This window comes from Gorilla gorilla, chromosome 22 (assembly GCF_029281585.2).
Source record: "Gorilla gorilla gorilla isolate KB3781 chromosome 22, NHGRI_mGorGor1-v2.1_pri, whole genome shotgun sequence".
Classification (NCBI taxonomy): domain Eukaryota; kingdom Metazoa; phylum Chordata; class Mammalia; order Primates; family Hominidae; genus Gorilla; species Gorilla gorilla.
Genome location: NC_073246.2, coordinates 8,431,473 through 8,445,484, shown reverse-complemented (window position 1 = coordinate 8,445,484; position 14,012 = coordinate 8,431,473). Strand labels below are relative to the sequence as shown.

Genomic DNA, 14,012 nt, shown 5'->3' with positions numbered 1-14,012 from the left:
TGGGGAGCAGCTACATGGGAAAATGAAGGGTGCAGCACCAGTAAAAAGGTGCTCCCAGGACTCCCTCCCACCAGCACTCGGACCAAGGAAGAAGCATTTAATTTCAGCCAGATTTCTAGATGGTTGCTTTTATTTGTTTTCATCTGAATTTGTGCCAAGGATTCAACTTTTCCTGCTTATTTTATTAAAAACTTTATACACAGCATTAATAAATAGATATAAACTGCCATATACATGACAAACAGAGGGGCTAAATGAAATTCCCAAGGGTCAGCTGTTGAGTAAGTAACAAAAGCACGTCTTGGCATGATCAAATTCCCATATATGCAAATTAGGGACAGTGCTTTACCACAGAGTGTTTTAATTAATATTTATAAGTCACAGAGTGCCTTTGAAAGGGCCAGTAAGCTGTTTATATTATTATCATGTCACACAAATAACAAACCCTTTGGAGATTGCTGCCTACTTTGCATTTTGGTCTAAGTAAGTGAGCATGTTGCCTGTGTTTCTCTCCCTTGTAGGTGTGGTGTCAGCACAGCGGCAGGTCACCGTTCAGGAAGGACCCTTGTACCGCACGGAGGGCTCCCACATCACTATCTGGTGCAATGTGAGTGGCTACCAGGGACCTTCTGAGCAGAATTTCCAGTGGTCCATTTACCTGCCTTCGTCGCCACAGCGAGAGGTGCAGATCGTCAGCACCATGGACTCTTCCTTCCCCTATGCCATCTACAACCAGCGCATCCGCGAAGGGAAGATCTTCATAGAAAGAGTCCAGGGGAACCCAACCCTATTGCACATCACAGATCTTCAGGCCTGGGATGCCGGAGAATATGAATGCCACACACCCAGCACCGATAAGCAATACTTTGGGATTTACAGTGCAAAGATGAACCTAGTGGGTAAGGAGAAGCTGTCTTCACGTTGCCAGCATCTGGCCTGACTCAGTTCTTTAGTAGTGTAATTTTGCTTTATGCCATGCATTTGACTTTAAAAAAAATCCCAAAACTCCCAACATATTTTAGGGGTCAACAGATAGCACAAGGAAACTAAATTTCTCTGTTCACTTCTAAATAATAGGTGGTTGAGGGTGAAACTTTAAAAAGATCTAATGCAGATGTTAAGAATTTCATAAGTTAACTAACCCTGTAACTGGTGAAAAGGGATATGAAAATATAAGGCAAGGACGTTTGTGGTTGATGATCTGAATGACAAGGAAGGTGAGACTTATGACATCAGTTGGAAGAGAGGAGAAACCTCTCGGAAGGATAGGCCTTTGGGTAGCTCTGAGACCCACGGGGCACTGCTGAAGCAGGAAGCACATGCGGCTGCGGGTCCTTGCTCAGACCTTGTACATTGAAGGTCCTTTGGCTCCATGCGTAAGGAACTATGAACTGGCTGTCTCCCTTGTTGCTCCTTAATGCTGAAGGAAACATGAGGAAGAGGGATGCAGGAGCTTCCAGTGTGGGCAGCACTGGTCACAGTGTTTGCCAGTTTCAAAGGGTTAACCGTATCGAGGCTGTTCTGTTTTTCTGCCTATCTTAATGTCCAGTTTTTATTATCACAACTAAGCAGTGGGTGTTGCTAGTTCTTTTATTAATACACATACTATCATTTGTTTATTTTTCCTTTCTCTAACTAGTCTGTGTCCCAGCAGGAGACCTTTTATTTTTCATGTGTGTGTGTGTGTGTGACAGAGTTTCGCTCTTGTTGCCCAGGCTGGAGTGCAATGGGGCTCACTGCAACCTCCACCTCCCTGGTTCAAGCAGTTCTCCTGCCTCAGCTTCCCGAGTAGCTGGGATTAGAGGCATGCACTACCATGCCTGGCTAATTTTGTATTTTTAGTAGAGACGGGGTTTCTCCATGTTGGTCAGGCTGGTCTCGAACTCCCGACCTCAGGTGATCCGCCTCCCTCAGCCTCCCAAAGTATTAGGATTATAGGTGTGAGCCACTGCACTTGGCCATTCCCAGCAGGAGACCTGTAAGACCCAATCCTTGGGTGAGAACAGGGAGAAAACACATACTAGTTGTGACTAGGGTACTCTCATCATACAGAGAGGTGGTGCTATTTAATCTCCAGAAAGGTGCAAGCAAGGATCAGGGTATGATTCTGACCAAGGGATCACGGAGAAAATCTCTTCTCTTGCCTGAATCTCTCCAGACTGTGGCTTCCTTCCAGTGAGGACCCCTTTGATCGATGAATTGCGTGAAAATTAAACCCACTAAAAATAGGGTATGATGATTATAGTTTCTACCAAAAATGGTTTTTTAAAAAAATCATCTTCCTAGGGCTGCATTGCTGAAGTAAGTTACAGGATGGGGATGTGGGAAGGAAAGAAAGGATGTTGTATAGAAATGTAAAACTAAAAGTTCCAGGAGGTATTTCCATTAGAGGATCAGTCAGAAGTGAAGTTAAAGTATCTCAAAGCAGTGCCAGAATCAACAACAAATGTTATTTGACCTATAAGACAATTGTTTAAAGACAGTATTTTCAGGGAGTTCATTTATTATGTAATATGAAATACACCCCATGTTTTATCCAAGTGTTATTAGAATTCGAGACAGGTAAGTGTAAGCACCAAAATAATGCATTTCCAAATCTGAACAGAAAACTTTCTGTTTATGTGCATTTGGGGCTGTCTGTGGCCTTGAATCGATGGTTCAAGGATGACTGTTAGGGACGCAGTGCAGTGACACCTGCGTGGAATGGGAGCTTAGCCCCGGGAGTCTCAGATTCTGTGGCTTTGTGACTGCAGTCTCAGGACATTTCTGTGTTGCAGTGATCCCAGACTCCCTGCAGACCACTGCCATGCCCCAGACTCTGCACAGAGTGGAGCAGGACCCACTGGAGCTCACTTGTGAGGTGGCCTCGGAGACCGTTCAGCACAGCCACCTGTCTGTGGCCTGGCTCTCGCAGAAAGTTGGCGAGAAGCCCGCGGAGGTCATCTCCCTGAGCCGAGATTTCATGCTTCACTCCGGCAGCGAATATGCCCAGAGGCAGAGCCTGGGGGAGGTGCTGCTGGACAAGCTGGAGAGGACCACCTTCCGCCTCACCATCTTCCACCTGCAGCCTTCTGACCAGGGCGAGTTCTACTGCGAGGCCGCCGAGTGGATCCAGGATCCGGATGGGTCATGGTATGCTATGACCCGAAAGCGTTCCGAGGGAGCCGTGGTCAACGTCCAGCCAACTGGTCAGTCCCTCTGAGCCTCTTGTCCTGTCCTTTACTTGGTGGTGAAAGCTGTCAGATACTGGGAGAATGTGGAGACTCCTTCTTTGGGCACCTCTACCAGGACAGCAGGTTTTCATGTGAAGTTAAAGCCGTTCTTGTGTGCGGCCGGAGGGAGCTGAGGGATGTGCGGGACATAGGTATCCTAAGACCTGAGTCACAGGCAGGTGCCACACAGACTGAATCCTGCTTAGAGACATGCTTTCTTCCACCTATGTGGTGTTTACACTTTTTTGAATTAGAAACTCATTTTAAAAATCGGGAGATTTCTGAGAAACCATTTGTATCTTAAAACTCTGGGCTTTCATTCCCATTAGCCACAGTTGCTGCCCCGTTTAATGATGTTGCCTTCCTTGGGTACCCATCTGGTTTCATTTGCAGAAGCCATTTGAGATAATGAGACTTCCATCCAAGGTCTAACATTATGAACTAGAGAAATTTTGGCTTAAATTATTATTTTTTATCTAATAATAGTCTTTGGTGATATTTTGTAATTTCCAAAATGCTTTATCACATATTACTTCACCATCCCCCAGACGTTCTGTGAGGTGAGTAGGTGGTAGTACTCCTATTTTGCAGGTGAGGATGCTGAATGCAGATTACTTTATGTTGGGGCTCAAGAGGAGTCATAGGGCATGTGGATGAGGCCAGTCTGAGAGTACCAAGTTCCACTGTAGATGTTTTCTTAAGTGAAGGCCTGGAAGCGGTCCTTAGGAGGTTGCGTGATGTCTTTAGACACCATCATTTGTCTTGAGGCAAAATGATGGTGGCACAACCAGCTGAAACCCTCCCTGACTTCTCTTGGTATCTCCTGTGGCCCCAGACTCTACTCCCCAGTCTCATGAGCCCACCAGGCTCCAGGCCAGAGCTGACAGCTGTTGCTGGCTGCCTCTGCTGGGCTGAGGGCAGGTTCTCACATGGGCCTTCAGTTCCCCCAGCTTTGGTTGGAGCGTGGTTGTTGTGCCATCACTAAGTTGGTGATGAGTGGCCTGAAAGCCTTTCCTTGTGCGGATGCTCACTTCCAGTGAGGACTGTGGTGGTTCTGGTGAGTGAGTGTGGCTTTGTGGGAAATGAGCTGGTGAGTTGCAGTACAGGTGGGGTCCTTCTTCAGGACCTGTCTCTTGGGCTCCCTGTCCCATTTGCTGCAGTTAGTTGTCTGGGTCTTTGCATACTTTCTCTGCCATTCTAGAGTAATGCCTCAGACTCAGCTAACAGTACACATTTTGGGGCTTCTTCCCAGAAGTCTTCAATTGGAGGCTCCTGGGATGGGACCTGGGAAGCTGGATTTCTGGCATGCTTCCCAGGTGATTCTTCTGCTATCTACATTTTTTTCAAGCAAAGCTTCTAGGGCAGAAGCAATTCTCTGGACATCACTTTAATAAGTCATCTAATGGATGTGAAATCTTTTACCATAGGGGTTGGTAGGGATAGGGAGCACTTTATCTGCTCTGTAGGACATTTAGCAGCTTCTGGATTTTTCAGTATTAAAAAATCTATCCAAGGGGCTTTATTTTATATTTATCCTTTCCCTTCCTGGATAGTTTTAAGATCAACTTCAAAAATTTGGGCCAAATTTTGAGTCCTAATGCTTTTAAATTAGGTTGCATCAGTTAATCTTCTTTATTTTAATCTTACCAATTTGGAATTAGAACTTTTTGAATTTACCCTGAAAATGTATCTAGACTAAGCCATCAAAAGGAAAACTAAGTGAAAAAAAAGTTGATGACTTCACTCTGTATTCCTGTGCTGTTTAGGTTCAGCAGTTGCATCTCCAACTCTACCCTTCTCAGTTTATTTCAGTAAACATGTAGCCAGTCTCCACAGCATTGAAGGTGTGATGGTGATAGGCATTAAGGGCTTCAAAGATGACTAGCACTGGTCCCTGCACTTAGGCAGACCTGAGAACCAATGGACAAGTAAAATGTGCTAAGTGCATTGATAGCATTTGTATAGAGTGCTCTGGGAATACCAGAAATAGGAAGTGTTCTTGCAACCATAGTTTTCTCTGAATGGGATGGTTGATAAGACAAATCCAGGAACACCAATAAGTTTCTTGACTTGAACTGAGTCTGGAAGCTTGAGGAGTCAGCAGTAGAAGAAGCATAAAAGTGCAAAAGTGTTTGATATGTTTGGCAAGCAGAAAGGAGTCAAGTATGACTAGTTCCAGATGTTGAGTTCCAGATGTGTGTGATGAGAGGAAAGGGAGCCCAAAGCCCCAAATGCAGTGATATAGAGCCGGGGCTTGACTCTGTGGGCCAAGAGTTTTCAAGCTGTTCTTGGAACCCTGGAAGCCCCTCAAAGGTGCCTAGGAGGTTAGACATGGGTGTGTGTTGGTGTTCATGTGCACGTGTGCATACCCAGGAGTGCAGGGAGAAGGCATGCGAGGGCCTGGGTGGTCCCCCCTTGCTTCAACTATGTTTGGCAGCAGAAGATTTTATATGAATAAAAAGTCCCCTTCCTTTGTCCTCTTCTTCATAAAGTTTGAAGACCTCTGCTGCAGACAGCTGGAGAGGAGGTAGAGATTTTTAAGCAGGGAGAAAGACAATCAGATCAGGGTTTCAGAAAGAAAAACCTATGGAGGCCACCTGGAGGTTGATTAAATCTGTTGCATCTGAAGCCAAGAGACCAGGTAGAAAAGAGCTAATAAGTGCCAAGGCTAGGTCAGTGGGTGCCAGAGGTGAAAGAATAAAGAGCACAATGGAAGGAGGGGTCCAACTGTCTAGAAGCCCAGGGGCTGGGGCTGTGGCTCTGGGGGTTCCTTGAACTGTGGGAGGGAAGGAACAATAATGAGGACATGCGGGACCTTTGCATTTGTGGCAGCATTGGCTGCCTTTTCTTTTTGTAAATTCTAATGAAAGAGCCCATCCATCAGATAGACTCTGATAGAGATGCTCAGTATGCGAAACACCCAGTGGGTCCTCAGACATAGGGGTCTGGGGCTCAGAGACAGAGCCTGAGAGTGATCAGGGCCCTGGAAGAGCCCATGGGGTTAAAATGGGAAAGGGCCTGGGAGAACAGCAGCAGTAAGAGGTGACCAGAGAAACAGGTGAGAGTGGAACAGAGTGGGCAGGCCAGCAAGAAGAAGAGCAGGAGAGAAGGGATCATAGAGCAGGCTCAGAGGCCTCAACCTGCTTGAGGAAAGCCTTTGGTTAGGATGGGGGTAGGGGTAGGGGTAGGGTGGATCATTCGTGACATTTGCTAAGTCAGTGAAGCCTAATTTCAGTGAGATGAAGTGGAAGGGGTATTGGAAAAAGCACAGGTCAGTTTCTAGAGATGTAATTGACTGGGCATAACCAAGGGCAGAAACGGGGGTGATGCGGGTAAATCTTGTGTCTTCAACCTGGGAACATGAAGGTGTCACCAAGGCATGGGGGGATTCCCCTGAGATAAGCAGAGTCTTTGGCCGCTGAAAGAAGAAAGCCAGAGTTACAGCCAGGCTAACCTGGAGCAATGGAAAGGTCTGAGGTCTAGGGTACCCCTTGCACAGCTCCAGTGGTGTTTATGTGGAAGGAGTGCTTTTCTGCCATTGATGTCGGGTTATAAATGACTAATTGGGTTGACGTGAGAGATAATATCCAGCAGATAACACGGGGACTGTCCCATATGGGTGTGTTCATCCAGGCAGATGGTGGCAGAGTGAAATGTGCTTCCTTCAATCCATGCCTCTTAAGACTGGTCTCTTGGGAGCTGGAAGCTGTGACGGCAGCTACTTCATTGGAGGGGAGGCCCTGGAGTTGATGACGTGGTTTTCCCTGTCAGGAAGTTTGGCTGCTAGAGGAAGTAGTTAGGTCACTGGAAAGAAGGGGTGTTTGCAGCAGGACACTGGCCTATATCGGGGGGAGGGGCTGGAGAGCCTGAGGAGCGGGAGGGGTAAAGCTGAGCTGTGGCTGGAAAAGAGGAATGTGGATGCTGCTCATGCGTGACTCTTATGTTTTCTCGGGGAAACAGAAACCTCGTCTGCTTGAAGAGTGCCTAGGACGGGATGAATGGGCAAGATCTTGAAGATAGTGGGAAAGACTAGACATGCCAGTCTAGGGAAGGCAGACAAGGTCAGAGCTAATGAATCTACATGGAATTCAAACATCTCTGCCATGAGATTTTTTCCACCTCAGTGTTCTTTTTAGAGGAACAGAGCTAGAACTGGGCAGTGGTCACAGCTCCAGTCCCTAACCCTTAACTCCGTTTTCTTCCCCCTGACTTCTGCCCTGGGTGCCTATGAGATACGATAGCTGTCTAATGGGATTAATAGCCACTGTACACTGGTACACCGGTTGTGGTGATGCTGTTAGTGGTGATGAGGCCCTCTTTGGTCACCCCCTCACGCCTGGTTAAACACCCAACTCAACAAAAATTAGCCAGATATGGTGGCTACTCTGGAGGCTGAGGTGGGAGGATGGCTGGAGCCTGGGAAGTCGAGGCTGCAGTGAGCCATGATCATGCCACTACACTCCAGCCTGGGCAACAGAGCGAGACCCTGTCACAATAAATAAGTAAATAAATAAAAATTTAAAAAACACCTAGCTCTTTGGAGGCTGCTTGGGTTTAGTAATCATTTCAGAGGCTGTCTGGCTTTCAGCAGAAGTAGGTACTTTCCTACTAAAGTACCTACTAAGTACTTCCTAAGTGGGAAAGTACCTACTAAGGTTTAACCAGGCGTGAGTACTTTGTAGGTACTTTCCCACTAAAGTAGGTACTTTCCTACTAAAGTAAGTACTTAGTAGGTACTTCAGTGGGAAAGTACCTACTTCCATTGACATCTGCCTAAAGATTTGATCTGACAGGTGGTAACCTAGTGAACAGACATTAGTTTTTATTTTTTCTATGTAATTCTGTTAGGGTTTTGTCATAGCTACATCTTATTTCTAGTATTCACATGGCGGGGGGTAGAGAGGGAATTTTAATCTTTGAGCATTTGTTAGGATTGGGCCAGCACCTAAGCCACTCTGTAATTTTTTCCCACAGACCTCAGTGGGGTAAGTCTTACAATATCTGCTGAAAATGTTTATAATGCTGTTGCTTAAACAGAGTTCTGGGTGCATATATCAAGGCTAGATATTTGTAATCCACCATTTGAGTGATATTAGTAGCTTCTCACTGAACTGGGGGTCTCATGCAAGACATCTAAAGCTTCAGACTGAGCCCCATTGGTTTAACTGGGGTAACAGTTTGCTTAGACCGTCTGGGCTGAAGTAGTTTTGAATTCTGTCTGTGATATTCAGGCGTTTCTCTGGACCTCAGATAACCTGGGTCTGAGTTGGATTTTACTCTCAAGCCAAGTGCTGTGGTCCTCCCCGCAATTAGTATTGTAAAGAAGAGGAAGGATAGTGGGAATGTGCTAATGTGGTTTAGTTGGCTGGGGCCCTCATTCACCCAGAATGTGTCTCTTTTCTTAATTGTTCTCTCAGACAAAGAATTCACTGTTCGGCTGGAAACAGAGAAGTGGCTGCACATGGTGGGCGAGCCGGTGGAGTTCAGATGCATCCTGGAGGCTCAGAATGTTCCCGACCGTTACTTTGCTGTCTCCTGGGCCTTCAACAGCTCGCTCATCGCCGCCATAGGCCCTAACGCTGTGCGTGTCCTCAACAGCGAATTTGCTCACCGGGAAGCCAGGGGACAGCTTAACGTGGCCAAAGAGAGCGACAGTGTCTTTGTGCTGAAGATCTACCACCTCCGCCAGGAAGATAGAGGGAAATACAACTGCTGGGTGACTGAGCGAGAGAAAACCGTGACGGGGGAATTCATTGATAAGGAGAGCAAGCGTCCCAAGAACATCCCCATCATAGTCCTCCCCCTCGGTAAGTAGAGAGATGTGCTGCTTTCTTCTCCTTTGGCTTAGCATCATTTAGGAGAGGTAGGGGGAGAGAGAATAGTGTGGTGAGGGTGAGGGGAGACAGATGGAACCCTCGAGGTTAATGCAGAGCTGGGGGAAAAACCGTTGAGCCTCTTTTCCCTGTTGTAGCCCACCTGCCTACATTTAGCAGTCTTCCCATAGCAGAGGATCAGGATCAGGGGTGTCCAGGATCAGGGTGTCCAGATAGGGCTGGGCATAGGCCTATCTGATTGCTAGCAGCCCTGTGCATACACAAGCAGTGCCAGCTCAGCTTGGAGGGAAACCAGGAATCCCAGAAAGCTGTTTGCTCTTGTGTGGGAATCAAGTCCCAGAAGAAGTGGGTAGATAGATGCCTGCCTTGAAATCTCACTTAAGGAGAGCTGGTCTTTTATGGGAGGATTTTAAATCATAAAGTGCATTATTAAGGATTTGCCATCTGGGTTTTTCAGGTATAAAGGCTGGCATTTCCCTAAATGGCTTTTCCCTGTTGAAATTGTGTTTCTAAAAGTCAGTGGATGGGACCTCTCACATCTTCCTGGAGCATAGCCTTTTAAGCTTAGCTGATTTCTGAAGCTGCCTCAGTGGGCTCCCAGCCTTCATGTAGACTGGCCTTGTGTGGGTGGGTAGTGGCCATTGCTAGGGATTCCAGAAACTACCGGTGTTTTCTTGTGTTGTGTTTAAACATTCATAGTATCAAGATATTCTTATTAATCTCATTCTCCCATAGTTCTGTTTTTAGTAAAGAGAATAAAAACCTATGATGCTCTGATTTTAAACAAGTGGTAAAGTTTTAAGACTAACCTTTAACCTTTTCTCAGCTGCTAAAACTATTCTCTCTCTGAGCCTTGTAATAATTTCCTTTACTTTTTATTTATATGCTTTAATATTTAAAATATTTCTCTTCAAGTATGAAGTAAAAAGTAGCCATAGGGGTCCTCTTGTCAGTCTTTTCTTCTTTTCTCATCAACTGGATTATTTTCTTTTATGCTTATTATTATTTTGTTGAAAACCATGCACACACATACCTAATTATCTTTTTTTCCTGGCAATACATATTTTAATTTGTTTCATTTTTATGATGACAAATAATTTTCAAGTTTATTTCCTTGTTTAAATACAAAGCTAAACCACAAACAGGTATAATCAAGACATTGTGTCTCACATTTATACTCCTGTCGGATCCTCTTCCAATTTGCTGACCACTGACCAGGCTAGCATGGGGGAGGGGGTGGGAGGGAAGACTTTCTTAGGTAACACCGTCGTAAGGCCCGAGGTGGGGTTGGGGGGAAAATCAAAGATGAGGACAGGCTCTCATACCTGTCTCCATTCACATTTACCTGGGACCAGGGTGGGCAGGAGACACCAGGTCATGGCTCCTGAGCCCCGGCCCCCTGGACTGAAGGGACAGTGTGTGAGAATCAGTTCTGTGAAGGGCGGGAGGAAGCAGCCACCTATTCCTCCTGCCTTCACTCTTAAGGTGAAAACCTTAGTCCTATCCTTGATTCCTGGGGGCTGCCGGGCCCTGTGTGCTCCCCTGCACACCTGGGTGCCTTTCTGAGGCTGGCAGCAGCGGCTGGGGTCAGGGGTCCTGGGCTCCTAGGCTCACACCTCAGCTCAGTTGCATCCTTGCAGGAGGACACTGGGTATCTGACAAACACAAGGCCTCGACAGCAGGTCTGGAACTTTCAACCCCAGCAGGATGAGGGGGAATGGGGTGGATGTCAGGTAAGTAATCTCTGGTTCCACTACAAAACTTTATTTTTGATTAGAGTACCATTCTCAATCTCTTCTACAAAAAGCCAAAGAAAGCAAAAAAAAAAAAAAAAAAAAGCAGCCACTTCACTCACTTCAAGACCTGTATACATGTAAGTTGTTTTCTGTGGTTTTTTTTAAAATTATTTTTAATTTTTATTATTATTTTTAAAATAAATTCAGTGTTCACATTTCTATAAAGAATTAACCTAGTTTCAGGAAACCCTGCCCCAGCAGGGCAGGTAAGCAACACTCTCCCTGCCCACATCTAGTTTGATTTCGCGCCCTGATGCTTCAAGGTGCCCAGAAAAGCGGCAGCTTGTGGAAGAGGAAATCTATGCCCGGCCCGTGCTTGGGGCCAAGGGCTCAGTAAGCTTTCGAGAAAACAGAGGGGAAGACTAGCTTACTGCAAAAACCTTTTTAAAAAATATTCATACACTTCAGTGAGCGCCTGTCGAGACGTTAGGAGAACAAGAGCTTGGAAACATCCCGTCCAGGCCATTGGGAGGCAGCGTCTTCCTCACACCCCGTCCCTGGATGTCGGGGGTGCAGGGGGAAGGTCCCGGCTCTTCCACTGGAGAAAGGAGACTCACCTAGCTTCCTAGTTCATGTTTGACTATTTCCTCTAAAACCTGTGCTGAGTCTTTGACTGCATGCACGGGAAGCACAAACGTTCGGCTTGTATGCAAAAGAAAGTACAAAAACAACTAGAATATAAAAGTTTTGGTAATATAAGGCCATCTGTTCAAGTCCACCTTGGAAACCTGTAACAGATATTTAAATACTACAGTGAAAAGGCATCTTAATACACTTTTTAAAAACATCTGAAGTAATCCGCTAAGATTAAGTGTGTAAAAAAAAATTCAATTCCCTTTGAGGGCACTTTGTCCTTTGAAGAAGGGAAAGTGGGGCAGGGAGGGCGCGGGGCCCACCGGTTAATGCTTCAGCCATGGGTGGGCTTCAATGGAAGCCTTGCTGCGGTCCCCATAGTCATACAGGAGCTCCTCCCCAGCCACCATGTCTTGGGAGGCGATGAGGATGAGGTGAGGTACGCCGTCGATGTCGTGCAGTTTGGTTTGGCAGTTCCCACATTTGCTGTGATTGATCGGTCTTCCTTGGCAATTTGTCTCTCTAGTTGCATCCACGCAGTAGGTTTTGCTCAGATACTGAAAATAGTACATGTAGCAGCACGTGGAAGGGTCCTGTGCGTACAGAGCCTCCCGTTTCTTGGCGTCGGTGATCTCGATGAGGTCCCCGTGGTATTCCACCACAAAGTCACCCCGGGAGAACTGCTTGGTGGCAATCACACCCCTGCCTTTGCCATCGATGAGGTCAATCTTCATTCCTTCTTCCTTCCCACTTTCAATCAATTCATCTATTCTTTTCCTTTCTTCAGACTGCAGCTCGGCTTTGCTCTTCCTGGAGCTCCTTCGGACAGGGTAGAAATCCGTAAGTTTGCGATTCTGTTGCGTTTTTCCTTGAGCTTTTTTTCGGGGGGCCTGTTTGCCCTTGATGGGCTTTTTCAGGGCTTGCTTGGCGATGGCTGCATTGGTGGAATCACAAGATGAGGGTGGAGTTTTTGGAGGTTCTGCTGCTTCAGATTTTTGGTTTGGAAAAGGTACCAGGGGACCTCTCCTGGCGTCTTTGATCTTCTGTTCCTCGGACTTCATGGCGCTCCGTACTGCGTTCCCAGCATTTCTTTTCTCTTCTCGTTTCCTGTAGATTCCGGCTAATGGTTTCCCCTGGCATTTGACTTCGTGATGTGTAACTGAGTTCTCTTCCTGAAGGGGGAAACGCATTCCAGAGCATTTGTTCGGGCTCATGTAGGAATAGATCTTTGACTGCCCGGTAAATACGTTCTCCCAGTCGGTGCGGGACCTCCCCGGGCCCCTCCGCTCCACCATCTCCAGGCCCAGGGCCGTCGCTGCCGCCGCCACCGCCGCCGCCGCCGCCTCCATGGCGCGGGGCTTGGACATCTTCCTGCCTGCAGCCCGGCCGGGCCCATGGCAGCGCGCCCCGCGCCCTAGCCGCCGCCACCACTGCCCGGCAACCACCGCTGCCGCTGCCGCTGCCGCTGCTGCTGCTGCTGCTGCTGCCGCCTCCACCAGCGCTGCCGCGGCGCCCCGGGGAAGGGCCGGCGGCGCCCCACGGCGCCCCCTTCCCCCATGGCCGGCAAGGCAGGGCCCGGCACCTGCGCACCGCGGCAGCCCCGGGCCGCCGGGGGTGAGGCATGCAGGGAGGGAGGCGCAGGCGGTGCGTCCTCAGCAGCCCGCCCGCCCGCTCCACCTAATTATCTTGAAATTCTTTTGTTTCTTAGCCTTTTCCGCCCTGCAATGCCTAGCATGGTGCTTTGCATAGAGTAGGTGCTCGCTGAATACTGTACAACTGAAATTATTGAATTGAATGCCCACTGTCTTTACTATTTTCCTGTCTGTGCTTGCCTTAACCACGGACTCTCTACTTTTAAATCTGCAACTAATTCCTCATTGTTTTCTAAGGATCAAGTGAAGGGCAGCCACGCTGTTTACTTCCTATATTTTTTGTACTAAGATTTCCCCCAACCCCTTCTGAGAACTGGTTTGATGATCTGTGGCCTGCTATATTGCTTTTCCAGCAGATAACTGGGTAGTTAAAGTCCCCCAGCACCACCAGATCCTGTCCCAAGGCCACTTGGGTAAGTCGGCTGAAGAACAACAACAATCACATCGGTAATGGTGATAATGCCTTGGATTTTAATGGCGCTTTTCCTCCTAAGAGACCAAAGTGCTTCTGCATATATCATCTTCTCCGCTCCCACCTCTCAAATCCTCGTGGAGGCCAATATGATATCCATCTAATGAATGAAGAAATCAGAGCACCACACAGGAAGTGACAGAGCTGATTGTTCAGTTAGTGGTTGAGCTTGCATTGCATTAGGAAATATTTGCTTCTAACTCCACTCCCACCGCCCTGCGCTTAGCCTGTGCTACACCATCAACTTCCTGATTTGAAATTTCATTTGCGAATGTGTACTCAGATTTTTATTAGTTCTGTCCTAGTTTTCACTTAATCCAGAGAGTTTAAAATTGTCGGCTGCCTTTTCTCAGGCCTGGAAATTCTTGTAAATAGTGTTAGTGGGCAGTGAGGCACCAGGTCTGTAGTTGCCTTTGCCTCAGCTGCTGTAATAAAATAGCATTTCTTCTTGTAGCTCCACATTCTAACTATGT

General features: G+C 47.2%; 2 protein-coding genes across 2 annotated transcripts in view; one reads left to right on the top strand and one right to left on the bottom strand.

The window, feature by feature from the left end:
• The first annotated feature begins 493 nt into the window (after nucleotides 1-493).
• The window catches only part of LOC129529384 (immunoglobulin superfamily member 3-like), a 38,703-nt gene continuing 25,184 nt past the window's right edge, over nucleotides 494-14,012 (top strand). The window contains exons 1-4 of the mRNA XM_055374065.1: nucleotides 494-899; nucleotides 2,778-3,188; nucleotides 8,630-9,019; nucleotides 13,421-13,480. Of these exons, the coding sequence (XP_055230040.1) occupies nucleotides 494-899; nucleotides 2,778-3,188; nucleotides 8,630-9,019; nucleotides 13,421-13,480 (1,267 nt within the window). The remainder of the gene's footprint in view (nucleotides 900-2,777; nucleotides 3,189-8,629; nucleotides 9,020-13,420; nucleotides 13,481-14,012) is intronic.
• LOC129529286 (N-lysine methyltransferase KMT5A-like) lies at nucleotides 11,742-12,973 on the bottom strand. Its single transcript, XM_055373829.1, has 2 exons — nucleotides 12,956-12,973; nucleotides 11,742-12,905 (listed from the first exon to the last, which is right to left on the bottom strand). The coding sequence occupies exons 1-2, from the start codon at nucleotides 12,971-12,973 to the stop codon at nucleotides 11,742-11,744; spliced, it is 1,182 nt and encodes a 393-aa protein (XP_055229804.1).